This window comes from Stenella coeruleoalba (assembly GCF_951394435.1).
Source record: "Stenella coeruleoalba genome assembly, chromosome: X".
Taxonomy (NCBI): Eukaryota; Metazoa; Chordata; class Mammalia; order Artiodactyla; family Delphinidae; genus Stenella; species Stenella coeruleoalba.
In genome coordinates this window covers 122864241-122884549 of record NC_137152.1, presented here as the reverse complement: position 1 = coordinate 122884549, position 20309 = coordinate 122864241, and the positions used below count along the sequence as shown (strand labels likewise).

At 40.2% G+C, this 20309-nt stretch overlaps 1 protein-coding gene across 14 annotated transcripts in view; it reads left to right on the top strand.

Moving 5' to 3' along the window:
• F8 (coagulation factor VIII) overlaps positions 1–20309 on the top strand; it is a 122585-nt gene that overhangs the window by 56936 nt on the left and 45340 nt on the right. For 11 of the 14 annotated variants that reach the window (XM_079911279.1, XM_079911281.1, XM_079911277.1 and 8 more), the window contains 2 exons: positions 10435–13531; positions 18956–19109. The exons of 1 other annotated variant lie outside the window; for it this stretch is intronic. In XM_079911279.1, the coding sequence (XP_079767405.1) occupies positions 10435–13531; positions 18956–19109 (3251 nt within the window). The remainder of the gene's footprint in view (positions 1–10434; positions 13532–18955; positions 19110–20309) is intronic. 2 more of the 14 variants (XM_079911271.1, XM_079911272.1) reach the window with 1 other exon arrangement.

The window sequence follows — 20309 nt, the reverse complement described above, 5'->3', positions numbered from 1 at the left end:
CTCTTCCCTCTTGCGTCTCCCTCCCTCCCACCCTCCCTATCCCACCCCTCTAGGTGGTCACAAAACACTGAGCTATCTCCCTGTGCTATGCAGCTGCTTCCCACTAGCCATCTATTTTACGTTTGGTAGTGTATATATGTCCATGCCTCTCTCTCGCTTTGTCACAGCTCACCCTTCCCCCTCCCCATATCCTCAAGTCCATTCTCTAGTAGGTCTGTGTCTTTATTCCTGTCTTACTCCTAGGTTCTTCATGACATTTTTTCTTAAATTCCATATATATGTGTTAGCATACGGTATTTGTCTCTCTCTTTCTGACTTACTTCACTCTGTATGACAGACTCTAGGTCTATCCACCTCATTACAAATAGCTCAATTTCGTTTCTTTTTATGGCTGAGTAATATTCCATTGTATATATGTGCCACATCTTCTTTATCCATTCACCCAATGATGGACACTTAGGTTGTTTCCATCTCCGGGCTATTGTAAATAGAGCTGCAATGAACATTTTGGTACATGACACTTTTTCGATTTTGGTTTTCTCAGGGTATATGCCCAGTAGTGGGATTGCTGGGTCATATGGTAGTTCTATTTGTAGTTTTTTAAGGAACCTCCATACTGTTCTCCATAGTGGCTGTACCGATTCACATTCCCACCAGCAGTGCAAGAGTGTTCCCTTTTCTCCACACCCTCTCCAGCATTTATTGTTTCTAGATTTTTTGATGATGGCCATTCTGACTGGTGTGAGATGATATCTCATTGCTTTTGAGAGCACCAGCCCAGTGTACAGGAGGAACAGAGGCCCGGCCTAAATCTAACACACACTGTTGCAGCTGAGTAACAAGGGCTCCTTGTCCCTCCCACCCCCATCATCTGCAGAGGGAAGCACATAAGACTACCTACACACTGTAGTTATTCTCTTACACTTATGGCTTTTCTGGAGATAAATTCTCATGGGGAAATTTCTTGGGAATAAAAACCAATCTCAGCATATAAAAATATAGATTCACCTTCATACCCAGAAATTTATCTTACTTCAAGAAATGCAGTTTTGTAAGAAGTGAGTGAAGAACCTGACAAAACTCCAGTAACACCTCTGAAAGTATCTTGTTTATTCGTGTTTATGTCTTTGTTATCTGTTTTCCAGCTAAGTTGTAAGGTCTCTAAGGACAGGGACCTTGTTATCTTGCTCATCACTGAATCCCGAATGTTTACAGTGCCTGGCCTATAGTAGACGCTTAATAAACGTTTTTTCGATGAATGAATGAATTAAATACCTGCAAAAATATTATAAAACAGTATGCATAATATGGTTGTAATTGTCGAAACCAAAGAAAGAAAGTGTGTGTGTGTGTGTGTGTGTGTGTGTGTGTGTGTGTCTGTGTGTGTGTCTGTGTGTAGGCAGAGAAAGATATTTAAAATATCAATATTTTGAGAAGCTTTTAAACTACTTTGGTGATCACTTAAATTCTAAAGACAAATTAAAACTCTGCTTTATGTGTCTTGAGGGAAAAGTCTGATCCCTTTTATTTGTCCTTTTGTGTCTGGCTTATTTCACTTGGCATAATTGTCACTCAGCCAGAGTCATCCACGTTGTGGTATGTGTCAGTGCATCATTCTTTTTTTTTAATTTTTATTTATTTATTTATTTATTTTTTGCGGTACGCGGGCCTCTCACTGCTGTGGTGGCCTCTCCCATTGCGGAGCACAGGCTCCGGACGCGCAGGCTCAGCGGCCATGGCTCACGAGCCCAGCCGCTCCGCGGGCATGTGGGATCCTCCCAGACCGGGGCACGAACCCGTGTCCCCTGCATCGGCAGGCGGACTCTCAACCACTGGGCCACCAGGGAAGCCCCTATTTATTTATTTTTAAAAATTTATTTATTTTCGGCTGCATTGGGTCTTCCGTTGCTGCGTGCGGGCTTTCTCTAGTTGCGGCGAATGGGGACTACTCTTCGTTGCGGTGTGTGGGGTTCTCATTGCGGTGGCTTCTCTTGCTGCAGAGCACGGGCTCCAGGTGCGCGGGCTTCAGTAGTTGTGGCGCATGGGCTTAGTTGCTCCGCGGCACGTGGGGTCTTCCCGGACCAGGGCTCAAACCCGTGTCCCCGGCATTGGCAGGTGGATTCTTAACCACTGCGCCGCCAGGGAATTCCCTATCAGTACATCATTCTTGCAGCTCACTTTACACCCTGCTTTAACCGCATATCACCACAAAAAGATGATAATTATGTGATGTGATAAAGGCACATAGCTACCACTATGATGGTGATCCATATTGCAATATATAAATGTATCAAATCAATACACTGTAAAGGTTAAACTTACACAGTGGTATCTATCAATTATATCTCAATAAAAAAAGAAACTAGTGAGCAGGTTGGTCACCTGTTTCTGTAAATAACGTTTTGCTGGAACATATACACAAAAGACATACGATTAATTGTTGTATATTGACCTTGTATCTTGCAGCCTTGCTAAATTCACTGTAAGACCTGGCAGTTATTTTATAGAGTCCCATAAGATTTTCTTGTACACAATCAAATTGTTGCAAATATTGACAGTTTCAGCTTTTCCTTTCCAACACTTATGCCTTTTAATTCTTTTTTTCTGTGCCTTAATTTTGAATAAAACTGGTAAGAGCAGGGAAAAATCCCACATATCAGAAGTTTTGATGAGTCATTTTTATTATCAATTATATTAAAATATTAGAAATATTTTCTAATATCCATTGTGACTTCTTTTATTCATAATTATTAAAACTGGTTTACTAAATTCCTAAACATATGGATATTTTCTAGTTTTCTGTTGCTCATTTCGTATTTTTACTTCGCTGTGGTCATATAACATACTCTACATGATTTCAGTTCTTTGAAATGTGCTGAGACTTGCTTTATGCCCAGCATATGGTTTCCTTTGGCTAATGGCTCGTTGGAACTTAAGATGAATGTGTCTTTGCAGTTAGGTGGACTGTTCCATGTATGTCAAGTTGCTTTATCATTTTGTTAAAATCCTTATAAGTTTGCTGATGTTTTGTCTGCTTCTTACAGTTACTGAGAGAACTATGTTAAGAGCTCTACCTGTAATTGTTGGGTTTGTTGTTTCAAAATAAATGAGGCAAAATAAAATCAGGTGCTTACAAATTTAAGATTGTTATGTACTCCTGTTAAATTAACCATGTTATCATTGTGAAATGTCCTTCTTTTTCTGAAGTAGTACTTGTTGCCATAATATCTGCTTTTTCTGAAATTTATGTGCCTCAGTCACCTTTATTTTGGTTAATGTTTGTGTGGTATATGCTTTTTCCATTCTGGTACTTTCAACCTTTCTATGCGCTTACATTTATAGTGTATCTCCTTAACGCTTATAGTGCACGTCTGCTGGTTAATTAATTTTATCAGGTTTTGCTTGTCTGAAAAGTCTTCATTTCTCCTGAAATTGTGAATAATATTTGCACTGTGTACATACCAATGAAAATAGCTCTTGGACAAATCTAGAACAGAATGAAGAAGTATCAGAAACACTGTGGAGCACAAAGATGAGGATGGCCAAATAGAAGAGCGTATCAAAAATTTGACTTGTGTCATTCTGTCCCTCAGTCTGAAGCAGCTTGGTGCCAAAGGGGATCCCCTCTAAGGGATTCCTTCCCATGGGGAAAGGACAACAGGAGAACTGTAACCCCTCTTGTCACCACCAGGAACACCAGCAGCCTTCACCACCTGATGGACCTGCTTACAGTCCAAGCCGCTGCCTCCCCCCAGAGGAGGAGCTGCATCCTCCCCTCAGGGCTTAGGCCTCCCCCAGCACCCACCATCTTCAGGGCTTGAGTTGCTGGTGTGCTTGCAACTCAGAGCCTGAGGACCCCATCATCCCTGGGGCCCATGTTGCTGCTCTACCTTGCCCCTCCAAGCACCAAGACACCACTGCACCCCACCCACCAGGACCTGAGCTGATGTGGCATGCCTTAAGAGAATGTGGACCCCAGCTTCATTGGCGATCTGTGCATGCCTGTGCCTTTGAAACTGGCGCCACTACAGCAGATGTGCTCACACTCCAAGCTCAGGAACCATGAACTACACTGTCACTCTGAGCACCTGCACCCCAAACACTGGCACCACCATCAATGCATGTGCATCTCTGTCCCAGAACCCAGCACTGCCATCAAGGCCTGTGTGCTCACATGCCAGACACAGCACCGAGAAGAATCCCCTCAGCTAGGACCTCAGTCTGTGGGTGAAAAGGTGATCAAGAGGACCCCAGCATCCTTTGCCATCTAGGAGGCCAACAACCCTCACCACTGCTTCCATCACAGACACTCACAGCCTTGACCATCAAGGACCCTCCACAGTCTTCACTGACATTGACCTCAACTGACAGAACTGCATGGAGACTATGCTGTTGTGCCCTCCCTGGAACTGGAGCTGCTGAACCGCAGAAGAAAGAAAGAGAGAAAGAGGGAGGGAGGCAGGAAGGGAGGAAGAAAGGAAGAAAGGAAGGAAGGAAGGAACCCAGAAATCCTGGAGCTAAAGAATATAATGAACGAAATGAAAAATGCAATAGAGAGCTTCAACAACATACTTGATTAAGCAGAAGAAACAATCTGCAAACTCAAAGATAAATCTTTTGAAATTATCCAGTCAAGAGGAGAAAAAAAGGAATGAAGAAAGCCTACAGGATTTATGGAATACCATTAAATTTTTCCAGAGAAGACATACAAGTGACCAACAGGTATATGAAAATGTTCTCAATGTCGCTAATCATCAGGGAAATGCAAATCAAAACCACAGTGAGATATCAGCTCAGACCTGTCAAAACGGCTATTATCAAAAAAATCACATGATAATAAGTGTTGGCAAAGATGTGGAGAAAGGGGAATCCTTGGGACTTGCCTGGTGGTCCAGTGGTTAAGACTCCATGCTCCCAATGCAGGGGGCCTGGGTTCAATCCCTGGTCAGGGAACTAGATCCTGCATGCCACAACTAAGATCCCACATGTTGCAACTAAAGATCCTGCATGCCGCAACTAAAGATCCCGCATGTCACAATGAAGATCCTGTGTGCCACAACTAAGACCCAGCACAGCCAAATACATAAATAAATATTTTTTTAAAAAGAAAGAAAGAAAGAAAGAAAAGGGCATCCTTGTGCATTGTTGGTGGGAATATAAATTGGTGCAGCCATTATGGAGAACAGTATGGAGGTTCCTCAAAAAATTAAAAATAGAACTACCCTATGATCCAGCAATCCCACTTCTGGTATACATACAAAGGAAATGAAATCAGGATCTTGAAGAGATATCTGCACTCCCATGTTTATTGCAACATTATTCACAACAGCCAAAACATGGAAACAACCTAAGTGTCCATTGATGAATGAATGGAAGAGTAGAAAGACCCTGAGCTCACCTGCTCTCACAGGCACACCAAATCACAACTATTTTCAGAACAACCATCAGTGGAAAAGACTGGAATGTACCAGAAAAGATCTTCTACAACTAATGTATGAAGAAGGAACAAACAAGATGGATAGGAGGGGTGGAGTCGCAATATAGGCAAGTTCCATAAACCCAGGTGGACAATCCACAAACAGGAGGATAAGTACCATTGCAGAGGTTCTCCCCAAGGAGAGAGGGGTCTGACCCTATGTTGGGCTCCATAGCCTGTGAGTCATATACTGGGAAAATGAGCCCCCAGAGCATTTGGCTTTGAAGACCAGCAGGGCTCACGCCCGAGAGTCCCAGAGAGCTGTGGGAAGCAGAAACTGTACTCTTAAAGGGCGTACACAAACTCTCACATGCTCCGGGATCCAGGGCAGAAGCAGTAATAGGAGCCTGGGTCAGAGCTACCTGCTGATCTGGAGAGTCTCCCAGAGAGGTAGGAGGCAACTGCAGCTCACCCTGGGGACACAGACGCTGGTGGCAGCCATTTGGGGAGCTGATTCTACCAGGAGGACACTGGTGCTGGTAAGCACCATGGTGAAATCCTCCCTCTAGCTTATAAGCCTCAGGACCCATCCCTGCCTGTAGGCAAAAGTGCTGAGACACCTCATGCCAAGCAACTAACTGGGCATGGGCACAGCCCCACCCACCAACAGACAGGCTGCCTTAAGATCCCCTGAGCCCACAGCTGCCCCTGGACATGGCCCTGTCCACCAGAGGGCACAGGATCTGCCCCACAAACCAGTGTGCAGGCACCAGACCCGGGACCCCCAGCGACCCCCAGCCAGAGACCCTGGGACCCAGCTTCACCCACCAGTGGGCAGGCACCAGCCCCAGAATCCCCTGGACTCTGGCCCTGCCCTCCAGTGAGCCTGCTCTAGCCTTGGGACCAGCTTCACCCACCAACAGGTGTCACTCTTTGTCACTATTTGCTATCACTATTTGCAGATGACATGACACTATACATAGAAAATCCTAAAGACACCACCAAAAAACTACTAGAGCTCATCAATTAATTCAGTAAAGTTGTAGGGTCCAAAAATAATATACAGAAAATCTGTTGCATTTCTATACACTAACAACAAACTATCAGAAAGAGAAATTAAGGAAACAATCCCATTTACAATCACATAATAAAGAATAAAATACCTAGGAATAAACCTGCTTAAGGAGGCAAAAGACCTGTACTCAGAAATCTATAAGATGATGATGAAAGAAATCAAAGATGACACAAACAGATGGAAAGATATACCATGTTCTTGGATTAGAAGAATCAATATTGTCAAAATGACTATACTACCCAAGGCAATCTACAGATCCAATGCAATCCCTATCAAATTACCAATAGCATTTTTCACAGAACTAGAACAAAAAATTTTTAAATCTATATGTAAACACAAAAGATAATGAATAGCCAAAACAAAAAACAGAAATATAGATCAATGGCACACGATAGAGAGCCCAGAAATAAACCCACACACTTCTGGTCAATCTACAACGAAGGGTGCAAGAATATACAATGGAGAAAAGACTGTCCCTTCAATAAGTAGAGCTGGGAAAACTGGACAGATACATGTAAGAGAATGATATTAGAAATTCTCTAAGACCATATACGAAAATAGACTCAAAATAAATTAAAGACCTAAATGTGAGACCAGATATGATAAAACTCCTAGAAAAAAACATAGATGAGACACTCTATGACATAAATAGTAGCAACATTTTTTTGGATCTGTCTCTTACAGGAGATAAAAGCAAAAATAAACAAATGGGACCTAATTAAACTTAAAGCTTTTGCACAGCAAAGGAAACCATCGACAAAACAGAAACAAAGAGACCACCTACTGGGACTTCCCTGGTGGTCCAGTGGTTAAGGATCCGCCTTCCAATGCAGGGGATGTGGGTTCGATCCCTGGTCAGGGAACTAAGATCCCACATGCCGCGGGACAACTAAGCCCGTGTGTGCTCTAGAGCCCATGCGCCACAACTAGAGAGAAGCCCGCCTGCCACAACAAAAGATCCCACATGCTGAAACTAAGACCCAATGCAGCCAAATAAATAAATATTTTTATAAAAAGACAACTTACTGAATGGGAGAAAATATTTGCAAATGATATGACCAACAAGTGGTTAATATCCAAAATATGTAAACAGCTCACACAACTCAACATCAAAAAAACAAACAACCCAATTTAAAGAATGGTCAGAAAGCCTGAATAGACATTTTTCCAAGGAAGACTTACAGATGGCTGAGAGGCACATGAAAAGGTGCTCACCATCATCAATCATCAGAGAAATGCAAATCAAAACCGCAATGAGATATCACCTCACACTTGTCAGAATGGCCATCAGCAAAAAGACAACAAATAGCAAATGTTGGCAAGGAAGTGGAAAAATGAAAGGCTAACACAATATTGGTGGGAATGCAAATTGGTGCAGCCACCATGGAAAACAGTATGGAGGGTTCTCAAAGAACTAAAAATAGAACTACTGTATGACCCAGCAATTCCACTCCTGGGTATATATCCAAAAAAAAAAAAAGAAAACTCTAATTGAAAAAAAAGATGTGTACCCCAATGTTCATAGCAGCACTATTTACAATTGCCAACCTAAGTGTCCATCAACAGATGGATATACATATATATATATATATATATGTACACATACATACATACATACATATATACAATGGAATATATATATATATACACACAATGGAATACTACTCAGTCATTGAAAAATGAAGTTTTGCCCTTTGCAGCAACATGGATGGACTTGGAGTGTATTATGCTAAGTGAAATATGTGAGACAGAGAAAGACAAATACTGTATGCTATCACTTATATGTGGAATCTAAAAAATACGACAAACTAGTGAAGATAACAAAAAAGCAGCGGACTCACAGATACAGAGAACAAACTAGTGGTTACCAGTGGGGAGAGGGAAGGGGGAGGAGCACGATAGGGAAAGGGGATTAAGAGGTACAAACTACTATGTATAAAATAAATAAGCTACAAGGATATATACTATGACACAGGGAATATAGCCAATATTTTGTAATAATGATAAATGGAGGGCATTATGCTAAGTGAAATAAGCCAGACCAAGAAAAATATTGTATGGAATCACTACTATGGGAAATCTTTTTGAAAAAAAGAAAAAGTAGAACTCACAGAAACAGATAGTAGAATGGTGATTATATCATGTTTTGTAATCTTTTTTCCCCTCACTTAATAATGTATTTGATGTTTTTCTATATCACTAAATATAGATGAACATCATCATTTTAAAAAATTGGTTAATATTCCATGCTAGGGATATTGCACTATCATTAAAGAGCTCTTGCCTAATGAAGCCTGAGGTGTGCTCCTACCCACTTGTGATCAGCTGGGCTCTGTCTCTCTCGGTTACTTTGATAGGAACTAGCTCCAGGATTGAACATCAGCCTAAAAAATCAATTAGTTCATTGAAAGCCCCAGTTATATCACTGACGTTGGAGGCAGGTCCGTATAGTTGTAGTGCTGATCAAATCTCAAACTTGGCCAGGCGTCTTATGCCTGTTTCGGAAGTTGGAGTGGGAGATTGGCAGCTGAGGTGTGTCCAAGGGAAATATAAGTTAATTTTCTTTGCATCTGTGGTTATATCTCCTTCCTTATTTCAAATTTTATATGTGTGGAATTTCTTATTTTTATTTGGTTATTTATTTTATTGAGTTTTAATCAGAATCAACTCTTCTTTAAGCTCTTGGATTGAAATTTATTAATTAATTACTATAATGTTTTAATTTATTTTTATTCACACATGTAATACAAAAATATGTTCTCCTTACAAAAATTCAACCAGTACAGATATAACTAAAGTTCCTCTTGATCACTATTCCCAATCCCAGGCCCTTCTCAGAGTATGGTGGATGTCATTCTAGACCTGTTTATGGAGTTTCATTTCCCCTTTTCTCAACCAATTACTGTCTTCCTCAGGAAAAGGAAGTATTAGATTTATCTAAGTTATAACAGTGGAATTTTTAAAGTGAAAAACCTTATTTAAATTACTCATTTCAGCTCCAGTTCTGGTCTACTCTGAACCAATATGGTTTTATACCATCAAAAATATGCTTTAAATATCATGAAATTGGGTTTTTGTATCCCATGTCTTCGTATTTTTTAATATACTCCTTTATTTTGGTAGAAGACATTCTCTAATCACTTCCTGAGAATGGCTGAATTAGAGGTAGATATTCTGAATCCTTGTATATTAGAAAATCTCTTTATTCTCATTTCCCATTCGAGTGATTATCTGGCTGCACATAGATTGCAGTGTGCATTAATTCCAGAATGTTTGACCACAGGAACCTTTTCCATGGGCATCCCATTGTCTCATAGGGCTCTGTGGAAATATACTTTGAGAAAAGTTTTCTCTTTGAGGAAAAGCTGTATTCAGTTAAGATTTTGCTTGCAAATATTGTGACTTGATGAGACTGTTCAGGTACCTGATGGATAGCTTAGTAAAGGTGTATTTCTTTTCATTTATGTTTATGCATATACTTTACCACCATGAAATTCTTTTACTCAGATAATCCTGTTCATAGTAGAAATTAATATTGCTAGAACTGTGGTGGGATTTTATGTTATTTGTATCCTAAACGTAAGTCCTGCTCCCTTGTCACCAAAGAGTTCTGTGTGACTAGTAAGACTCTCCACTATTGTGTATGATTACATTTCTCCATTTTTATCCATATATATATATATATATATATATTCATTTTAAATCGCAGCCCTTTCTTGTGGTCACAAACAGATATACCACAACAGCAGCAATGCAAAACCACTTTTACTACCATTGTTGTACTACTGTTCCATGTGTCAGGGACTTAACCTAACAACCTGCTATATAATGGTACTGAGTAGTATTTTTTCATTTATCTGGGAATAGAAGAGAACCTCTAACACAAATCTTGCTTGGGACCTGGGTTATGAGTAACCAGAGTCTTATTCTTCCTCATCTCCAGGTCTGTGGGTTCTGGGGTGCCACAACTCAGACTTTCGGAACAGAGGCATGACAGCCTTACTGAAGGTTTATAGTTGTGACAGGAACACTGGTGATTATTATGAGGACACATATGAAGATATTCCAACCTTCTTGCTGAATGAAAACAATGTCATTGAACCCAGAAGCTTCTCCCAGAATTCAAGGCACCCTAGCACTAGGCAAATGCAATTCAAAGCCACCACAACTCCAGAAAATGATGTAGAGAAGACTGACCCTCAGTCTGGAGAGAGAATGCAGCTGCTTAAAGAACAAAGTGTCTCCTCTAGTGATTTGCTGGTGCTCTTGGGACAGAATCCTACTCCACATGGATTATCCTTATCTGATCTCCAAGAAGCCAGAAATAAGGCTAATGATCATTTACCTAGAGCAATAGAAAGAAACAAGCGCCCGTCTGAAGTGGCACATCTCACACCAGAGCTCCATCACAGTGGGAAAAGAGTATCTACGCCTGAGCCAGAGCTGCCGTTAAGATTGAATGAGAATTTGGGGACAACTATAACAACAGTAGAGTTGAAGAAACTTGATTTTAAAATTTCTAGTTCATCGAACAACCTAATGACTCCACCAACAATTCCATCAGACAAGTTGTCAGCAGGTACTGAAAAGACAGGTTCCTTAGGACCCCCAAATATGCCAGTTAATTTTAGTAGTCAATTAGGTGCCCATGTATTTGGCAAAAATTCATCTCACTTTATTGGGTCTGGTGTACCTTTGGGCTTGAGTAAAGAAGATAATGATTCCAAGTCATTAGAAGCAGTTTTAACAAATAGTCAAGAAAGTTCACTGGGAGAAAATGTATTATCAGTGGAGAGTGATAGGTTATTTAAAGAGGAAAGAGTTCGTGGACCTGCTTCACTGACCAAAGATGATGCTTTATTTCAAGTTAATATCTCCTTAGTAAAGACAAACAAGGCACCAGTTAACTCAACAACTAATACAAAGACTCACATTGATGACCCAGCATTATTAATTGATAATAGTACATCAGTCTTGCAAGATATTATGTTAGAAAGTAATACTGAGTTTCAAGAAGTAACTTCCTTAATTCATGATGAAATGTTTATGGACAAAAATACTACAGCTTTGGGACTAAATCATGTGTCAAATAAAACTAATTCGTCAAAAAATATGGAAATGATCCACCAAAACAAAGAAGGCTCTGTGCCACTAGATGCAGAATATCCAGATCCATCGCTCTTCAAGACTCTGTTCTTGCCAGATTCAACAAATTGGATAAAAAGGACCCATGGCAAGAACTCCTTAAGTTCTGGGCAAAGGCCCAATCCAAAGCAATTAACATCTTCGGGATCAGAAAAATCTGTGAAAGATCAGAATTTCTTGTCAGAGAAGAATAAGGTGGTAGTAGGAGAGGAGGAATTTAGCAAGGGCACAGGTCTTAAAGCGATGATTTTTCCAAATAGCAAGAACGTATTTCTTACTAACTTGGCTAATGTCCAAGAAAATGATACACAGAATCAAGAAAAAAGGTCTCAGGAAGAGATAGAAAGGAAAGAAAAATTAATCCAAGAGAATGTAGTTTTGCCTCAGGTGTATACAGTGACTGGGACTAAGAATTTTCTGAAGAACCTTTTTTCACTAAGCACTAAGCAAAATGTAGAAGGTTCAGATGAGGAGACATATTCTCCAGTACTTCAAGACACCAGGTCATTGAATGGCTCAGCAAAAAGAGCAGGGATTCACATGGCCCATTTCTCAAAAAGAAGGGAGGAAGCAAACTTGGAAGACTTGGGAAATCAAACAAAGAAAACGCTAGATAAATATCCAAGCACCACAAAGATGTCTCCTATTCCAAGTCAGCAGAAGGCTATACCTCAACGTGATAAGCGGGATTTGAAACAATTCAGACTCCCACTGGAAGAAATAAAGCTCGAAAGGGGGGTAACTTTGAATGACACCTCAACTCAGTGGTCCAAAAACATGAAATATTTGACCCAGGGCACCGTCACACAGATAGAGTACAACAGGAAGGAGAAAAGGGCCATTATTCAGTCATTCTTATCAGGTTGTTCTATGAGGAGTCATGACATTCAAACAAATGGCTCTGCATTACCCATTGCACAGGTATCAGTATTCCCATCAATTAGACCTACAGATGTGACCAAGATTCCATCCCAAGACAACTCTTCTCATCCTCCAGCATCCGCCTGTAGTTATAGCTTTGTGGAAAGGAGTTCTGGGGTCCAAGAAAGCAGTCATTTCTTACAAGGAGCCAAGAGAAATAACCTTTCTTTAGCCTTCCTAACCTTGGAAGTAATTGGAGGTCAAAGAAATATCAGCGCCCTAGGGAAACGGGCCACAAACTTACTCATGTACAAGAAACTTGAGAACACTGTTCTCTTGAAACCAGGATTGCCTGAAGCATCTGGCAAAGTTGTTCATCAGGAAGACTTTTTCCATACAAAAACTAGCAATGGTTCTCCTGCCCACCTGGATCTCAGGGAAGAGATATTCCTTCAGAAAACACAGGGACTTGTTAAACTGAATAAAGTAAATAGACCTGGAAAAGTGCCCTTTCTGAAATGGGCAACAGAAAGCTCTGAAAATACTCCCCCCAAGCTGCTGGGTCCCCTTGCTTGGGATAACCAATATGCTACCCTGATACCAAGAGAAGAGAAATCCCTAGAGAAGTCACAAAAACACAGAGCTTTTAAGACAAAAGACATCATTTTGCCCCTGGACCCTTGTGAAAACAATCATTCAATAGCAGCAATAAATGAAGTACAAGATAAGACCCAAAGAGAAGCCACCTGGGTAAAGCAAGGAGGGACTGGAAGGTTGTGGTCTCAAAATCCAACAGTCTTGAAGCGCCATCAAAGGGAAATAACCCTTACTACTTTTCAGCCAGAGGAAGACAAAATTGACTATGATGATACTTTCTCACTTGATACGAAGAGAGAAGATTTTGACATTTATGATGAGGGTGAAAATCAGGACCCCCGCAGCTTTCAAAAGAGAACGCGACACTATTTTATTGCTGCAGTGGAGCGGCTCTGGGATTATGGGATGAATAGATCCCCCCATGCACTAAGAAACAGGTATGGGTACATTGATTATTCCTTTGTCCTACTGTTGTGACCTTTGATTTTACCAGGTGCTGAAACAATAGGAAAGGCACAACCAGCAGTGAGACTCCAAAGATTGAGGAAACTGAGAACCAGATGGCAAAGTCTAGATGAAGCTGAGGAGCAAATGGGAGATTAGATGATGACACTAACAATGAGAGTTACGGGATGGTAAACCCAGATGGCATGAAACTCACTCTGGTGGGATGGTGAAGAAGAGGGGTCTACAAAAGGGTAGGGGGTCAGAAACAGCCATGGGGAGCAGGAAGAAAGTCAGCCTCACCTATCAGCCCTATGAGCTGCAGGGTAAGGTTTAGTCTCCTGAGAGAGCCCTGATGGAGGCAGGAGGAAGCAGTGAAGTGTGTGGTAAAGAGATTGAGGATGCAGGGAAAGTTGTTTTCCATAGTACTGGGGATCCAGAGGGCAAAGTGGGAGGATTTGATTGTTAGGGGAGCAGAGGGAGGTTGGGCAGGGGAGAGAAAGCACAGAGACATTTGGAAGATAAACATAAGGAGAGTCAATCAGTCAACCAATATTTATTGAGCACCTATTATATGCCAGACACTTGCATAGACACTGGAGTGCAGCAAAGTAGGAGCCTACATTCTACCTGGGAGAGCAAGGGACAATAAATTAGTAGAAAACTAAATAGGGGAATCTTGGTGCCGTTCAAAAGGTAGACTTGAATAATATGGTGGAGTGACGGGGGTGTTACTTTAGCTGTAACGGTCAGAGAAATTCTCTTTGTGGAGTTGAGACCTAAATGATGATAAGAGGTCAGCTAACAGAGGTCTGAGAGAAGACATTTCCGGCAGAGGGAACAGGAAATGCAAAGGCCCTGAGAATGAAACAAGTTTAGCATGTTTGAGGAACAAAAAAGGACCAACATGAATGTAGTACAGTAAGGAAGTGTGTGCAGGGGTAGGGAGATGAGGTGGCAGAGATGAGCAGTGGTCAGATAATATAGGACCTAGAGGAAGGGTAGATGCTATCCCTCTTCATTAGTCATTGTCACTTCCCAGCCTTGCTTTCTACCTCAAATGAGCCCTTATTGCTGCACAGCAACCTTAGAATATTTCCTGCTCTCCTGGACCTCTATCTTACATTTTCTGCTTTTTCCCTAAGTCTCCAACACGTTTTGCCCATTCTCCAACACCCCTTCTCACTCCTAGCTGATGCTTTGCACTGAACTCCACAGACTTCCAACACCACATTTACTGACATCTGTACCAATATACTGTCCAGTTTTGCACTTGATCCCATCCTTTCTCCCTTCATGAAAAATGTTGCTTCAGCAAGTCCCTTGTTCTCTCTTACATCATCAGTTTCTCACTCTCCACCAGATTAGTCTCACCAGCATTGATCAAGCTATTGATTAGAACAGGGTAGTGGTGGTGAAAATCAAAAGGAATGTAAGGATGTTGATTATAATTTAAAGGTAAGCAGAGAGGGCTTGCTGTTAGATTGAGTATGGAGAGGAATGGTGAGAGAAGACTCAAAGAAGATTTTCGGGTTTTGTCCTGAGCAACTAGGTGGATGATAGTGACATTTAATGAGACGTGGAAGGCTTGAAGCAGAACAGATTTATTTGAGGAAACACTCAAGGGTCTGTTTTGTACATATTTAATTTGAGATGCCTATTAGAGATCCAAGTTGTGTTTTTTAAAAATTTCTTTTAATTTTTTTGGCTGCATTGGGTCTTAGTTGCGGCACGAGGGATCTTCATTGAGGCATGCAGGATCTTTTCATTGCAGCGCATGAGCTCTTCGTTGTGGCGTGCGGGCTTCTCTCTAGTTGTGGCATGCTGGCTCCAGGGCACGTGGGCTCTGTAGTTTGTGGCACATGGGGTCTCTAGTTGAGGCTTGCGAGCTCAGTAGTTGTGGCACATGGGCTTAGTTGCCCCGTGGCATGTGGGATCTTAGTTCCCCGACCAGGGATCGAACCCACGTCCCCTGCATTGGAAGGTGGATTCTTTACCACTGGACCACCAGGGAAGTCCCCAAGTTGAGATGTTGAGTAGGCAGTTAGATATATGAGTCTGGAATCCAAGGAAGAGGTCTGTGCTAAAGATATAAATTTAGGAGTTATGAGCTTATTAATAGCATTCAAATAAGACTTGATGGGATGATAAGGGAGTAAAAGTAGATGTAAACCGTGCCCACTTTATGCTAGGTCCCCAAAGGGCTACATCCTCAAAGTAATGGTAAACCAGTTAACTTGCACTTCATTGACTTACAGCCCAGTTTTCTGTCATCTGTGTTGTCCATGAAATCTCTATTCTTGATCAAAATTTAAGCATGTCTTGGATTGGCAGTGCCTGCAGACATCTGGCTGAAGAATACATAAAACCTCTCTAGTATAAGAAACCAACATTCTAGGCCTCAAGTTATTTTCACAAATATCCCAGATACAACTTCTAGCACACAAAGATACTGGGTATGAAATAAAACAAGAAAAATAAGCAAGAAACCACAACTAAGGAGTCCACATGCCGCAACTAAGGAGCCAGCGAACTGCAACTAAGACCCAGTGCAACCAAATAAATAAATAAATATTTTTTAAAAATCTAAGTACTCAGTTAAGTAGAAAGGAAACTTTAAAGCAAGAGGTTTGTAGAGATAAGGAGGAAATGTTATAATAATAAAACAGTCAATTCAATAGGCAGCCATACATTCCTAAATTACTATGAACCTAATAATATAGTTTTAAAATACATAAAGCAAAACTTGACAGACTTAAATAGAGAAATAGATAAATTCTCAATCATTATCATCACTTCTATTCAATACTGTACTGAACCCTCAAGCAGTAAACACATATAAAAGGTATAAAGGTTGAAAAGAAAGAAATAAAACTGTCCTTGAGTACGGATGATATGATTTTATACATATAAAAAATGTTTACAAATAAGTGATTAGAATTAACTAGGAAGGTTAGCAGGTTTGTAGAATTGAAAATCAATATACAAAATCTATTGTATATCGATATAATAGCAGCAGACAGATAGAAAATGAAATTAAAAGAACATGTCATTTACAATGGAATGAAATAGTAACAAGTACGTAGAAATAAGTATGACAAAAATTTTTCAAGACCTCTATGGAAAAACCTATGGAAATTTATTGGGAAACTTTAAAGAAGACCTAAGTAGATGCCAAGATATACCATGTACATGTACTGGAAAATGCGATATTATGAAAACGTAAACTATCCCCAAACCGATCTATAGATTCGGCACAACCTATGTGAAAATCTCAACAAGTATTTTCTCTTGCAGAACTCAACAAGCCTGATTTTAAAGTTACTAAGAAAATGCAAAGCACCAAGAATAGCCAAGACCCTCTTGAGGAAAAGGAACAAGATAGGAGGAATTGCTGTATAACACATTGAGACTTATTTTAAAGCTATAGTAATGTGATAATTGGCTTAGGAGTAAACAAATAGGTCAGTGAAAGAGAACAGAAAATCCAAAACTAGACTCACACATTTATAGGCATTTGATTTATGGAAAAGGTGTCACAGAAGAGCAGTTTTCAATAAATGTGCTGAAATTTTTTGATATCCATATGGAAATACATTAAACTGGATCCCTAACTCGCACTATACACAAAAATCCACTAACAGTGGGTTACAAGTCTAAACATAAATATAAAACCTTAAATCTCTTAGAAAGAAAAAAAGTAAAAGAATATCTTAATAACTTCAGGGTAGGAAAAGAAAGAGAATTGATATCAAGATACAAAAAGCACTAACTATGAAGAATTTTTAAATAAATTTCACTACATTAAAATTATGACTTTATGCTCCTCCAAAGATAACAAAAAGAGAATGAAAAAATAGCCACAGAAGGGAAGATGTTTGCAGCACAAAAGGCCAACGAAGACTCATATCAAGAATGTATAGAGTACTCCTTTGAATCAATAAGAAAAAAAGGCTGATTATCCAATAGAAAAATTGGTACAAAAAAGAAGGAAACAAACTTGGATAGGCAATTCCACAAGAGGAAATCCAAATGGCTACTACCCATAAGAAATTAACCTCATTATTAATCAGGGAAATGCAAAATAAAACCACAGAGACACTGCTATGCAACCACTAGAATGGCCAAAAATGTAAAAACACAGTCAATGTCAAGTGTTTGTGAAGATTTGGAGCAAATGGAACTCTCATACATTGCTGATGAAAATGGAAAATGGTGCAGTTCCACTCCTAGATGTGCCCAGCAGAAATTCATAGGAAGGTTCATAGCAGGACTATGTATAAGCACCAAAAATTACTCACATGCACATGATTGCATTATATTCACACAATGGAATGCTATACAGCAATAGGAATGAACAAACTATAGCTACACACAACAACATAGACGAATCACAGCCATAATGCTGAGTAAAAAATATCACAAACAAAAGAATGTATGCAGTATGGTTCCATTTGCATACTTCAAAAATAGGCAAAACTAAGCTATATTCTTTAGGTATGTATACATAAGTGGTACGGTTATGAATAAAATCAAATAAATAATTATAAACATCAGAATGGGGGTTACACTTAGTGGGAAGGGAGAGGATGTGATTGAAAAGGCAGATAACAGTGAGTCTTCTGGGCTGCTGGCAAAGTTCTTGATCTTAGTGGTGGTTGCATTTTTTGTATCAAAAGCATTTATGTTTTATGCACTTTATTGTATAGTTTTAGTTCACAGTTTTTACAGAATTTTTAAAAAGCAAAGAAAAGTGGTCCAAGGACTGAACACTGAGGCTCTCATATTTAGAGTATGTTTATAAACCCTACATCCATTCAACGTTCAACAAATCTTTTTTGAGCACCTACTATGTGGCAGGCACTTGTTCCAGCTGCTGGGAGTACAACAGTGGACAAAACAGACAAATCCCCCTGCTTTCATGGATCTTATATACTAGAGAAGCCTGGAGAGAGTATGTCAAGGAGGATGGAGTGGTTAACTATGCAAAATGTTGCTTACATGTTGAGTAAGATGAGGACATAAAATTGACTATTGGCTTTGATAAGCCACTTCCATGATTTTGTTACCACCTAAATATAGATAATCTTCATCTAGACCTCTTTTGTGAACTCCCAGTCTCCATGTATTTCCCAATATAATTCCCATAGATACCCCATGTGTCCGAAACTGTATACAGCAACCTACCCTTCTAGGGTTCTCCATCTCAGTGAACTGCATCACCATCCATCCATTTGCCCAAATCAGAAACCGGGAGGTTATCTCTAATCCCTCTTTGTCCCTCCCTTCTCCATTACATTTCCAATTCATCATCAATTCTACCAAATGTATCTCAAATACAGGGAACACAACAATGTGAGGCATTTCTACCCACCTGGTCCATGAGGATATTGCTTTTCCTCTGCTTTTTTCTCCAGAGCTGAGAATGGAGGTGTCCCTCAGTTCAAAAAGGTGGTATTTGAGGAATATGCTGATGGCTCCTTTACTCAGCCCTTATACCGCGGAGAACTAAATGAACATTTGGGACTCTTGGGACCATATATAAGAGCAGAAGTCGAAGACAACATCATGGTAAGTTGAGGACAATGAAATTACAAGAAAATTAATCCCGTGTGTGTATTTTAGATTTCTGATTCTAAGAATAATGGCCATAAAAAGAATGAAATAATGCCATTTGTAGCAACATGGATGGACCTAGACATTGTCATACTGAGTGAAGTCAGACAGAGAAAGAGAAGTATCGTAAGATATCGCTTATATATGAAATCTTTAAAAAGGGTACAAATGAATTTATTTACAAAACAAATAGAGTCACAGTTGTAGAAAACAAAACTTATGGTTACCGAGGGGGAAGGGGAGAGGGAGGGATACATTGGGAGATCAGGATTGACATATACACACTACTATATATAAAATAGATAACTAGTAAGAACCTGCTGTATAGCACAGGGAACTCCACTCAATACTCTGTAATGACCTATATGGGAAAAGAATCTAAAAAAGAGTGGATAGGGCTTCCCTGGTGGCGCAGTGGTTGAGAGTCCGCCTGCCGATGCAGGGGACACGGGTTCGTGCCCCGGTCCGGGAAGATCCCACATGCCGCGGAGCGTCTGGGCCCGTGAGCCATGGCCGCTGAGCCTGCGCGTCTGCAGCCTGTACTCTGCAACGGGAGAGGCCACAACAGTGAGAGGCCCACGTACCGCAAAAAAAAAAAAAAAGAGTGGATACATGTATATGTATAACTGGTTCACTATGCTGTACACCTGAAACGAACACAACATTGGAAATCAACTATACTCCAATAATTTTTTAAATAAAAATAATGTATTCTCACTTTTGAAAAAGTTTAAAGTATAGAAAATAAGGAAGTTGAAAAATAATACCATAATTATCATTTTGCTGTATGTTCTTATGTTTTTCCTATGTATTCTCTTTATGTATTCAAAATTAAACAATGGATCATCCTTCATTTTAAATAAATATGTCATAAACATTTCTTATGTCATTAAAAACACTTCCTACACACACATATATAATATATATATATATATTTTTTTTTTTTTTTTTTTTTTTTTTTTTTTTGTGGTACTCGGGCCTCTGACTGTTATGGCCTCTCCCGATGCGGAGTACAGGCTCCGGACGCGCAGGCTCAGCGGCCATGGCTCACGGGCCCAGCCGCTCCGCGGCATGTGGGATCTTCCCGGACCAGGGCACGAACCCGTGTCCCCGGCATCGGCAGGCGGACTCTCAACCACTGCGCCACCAGGGAAG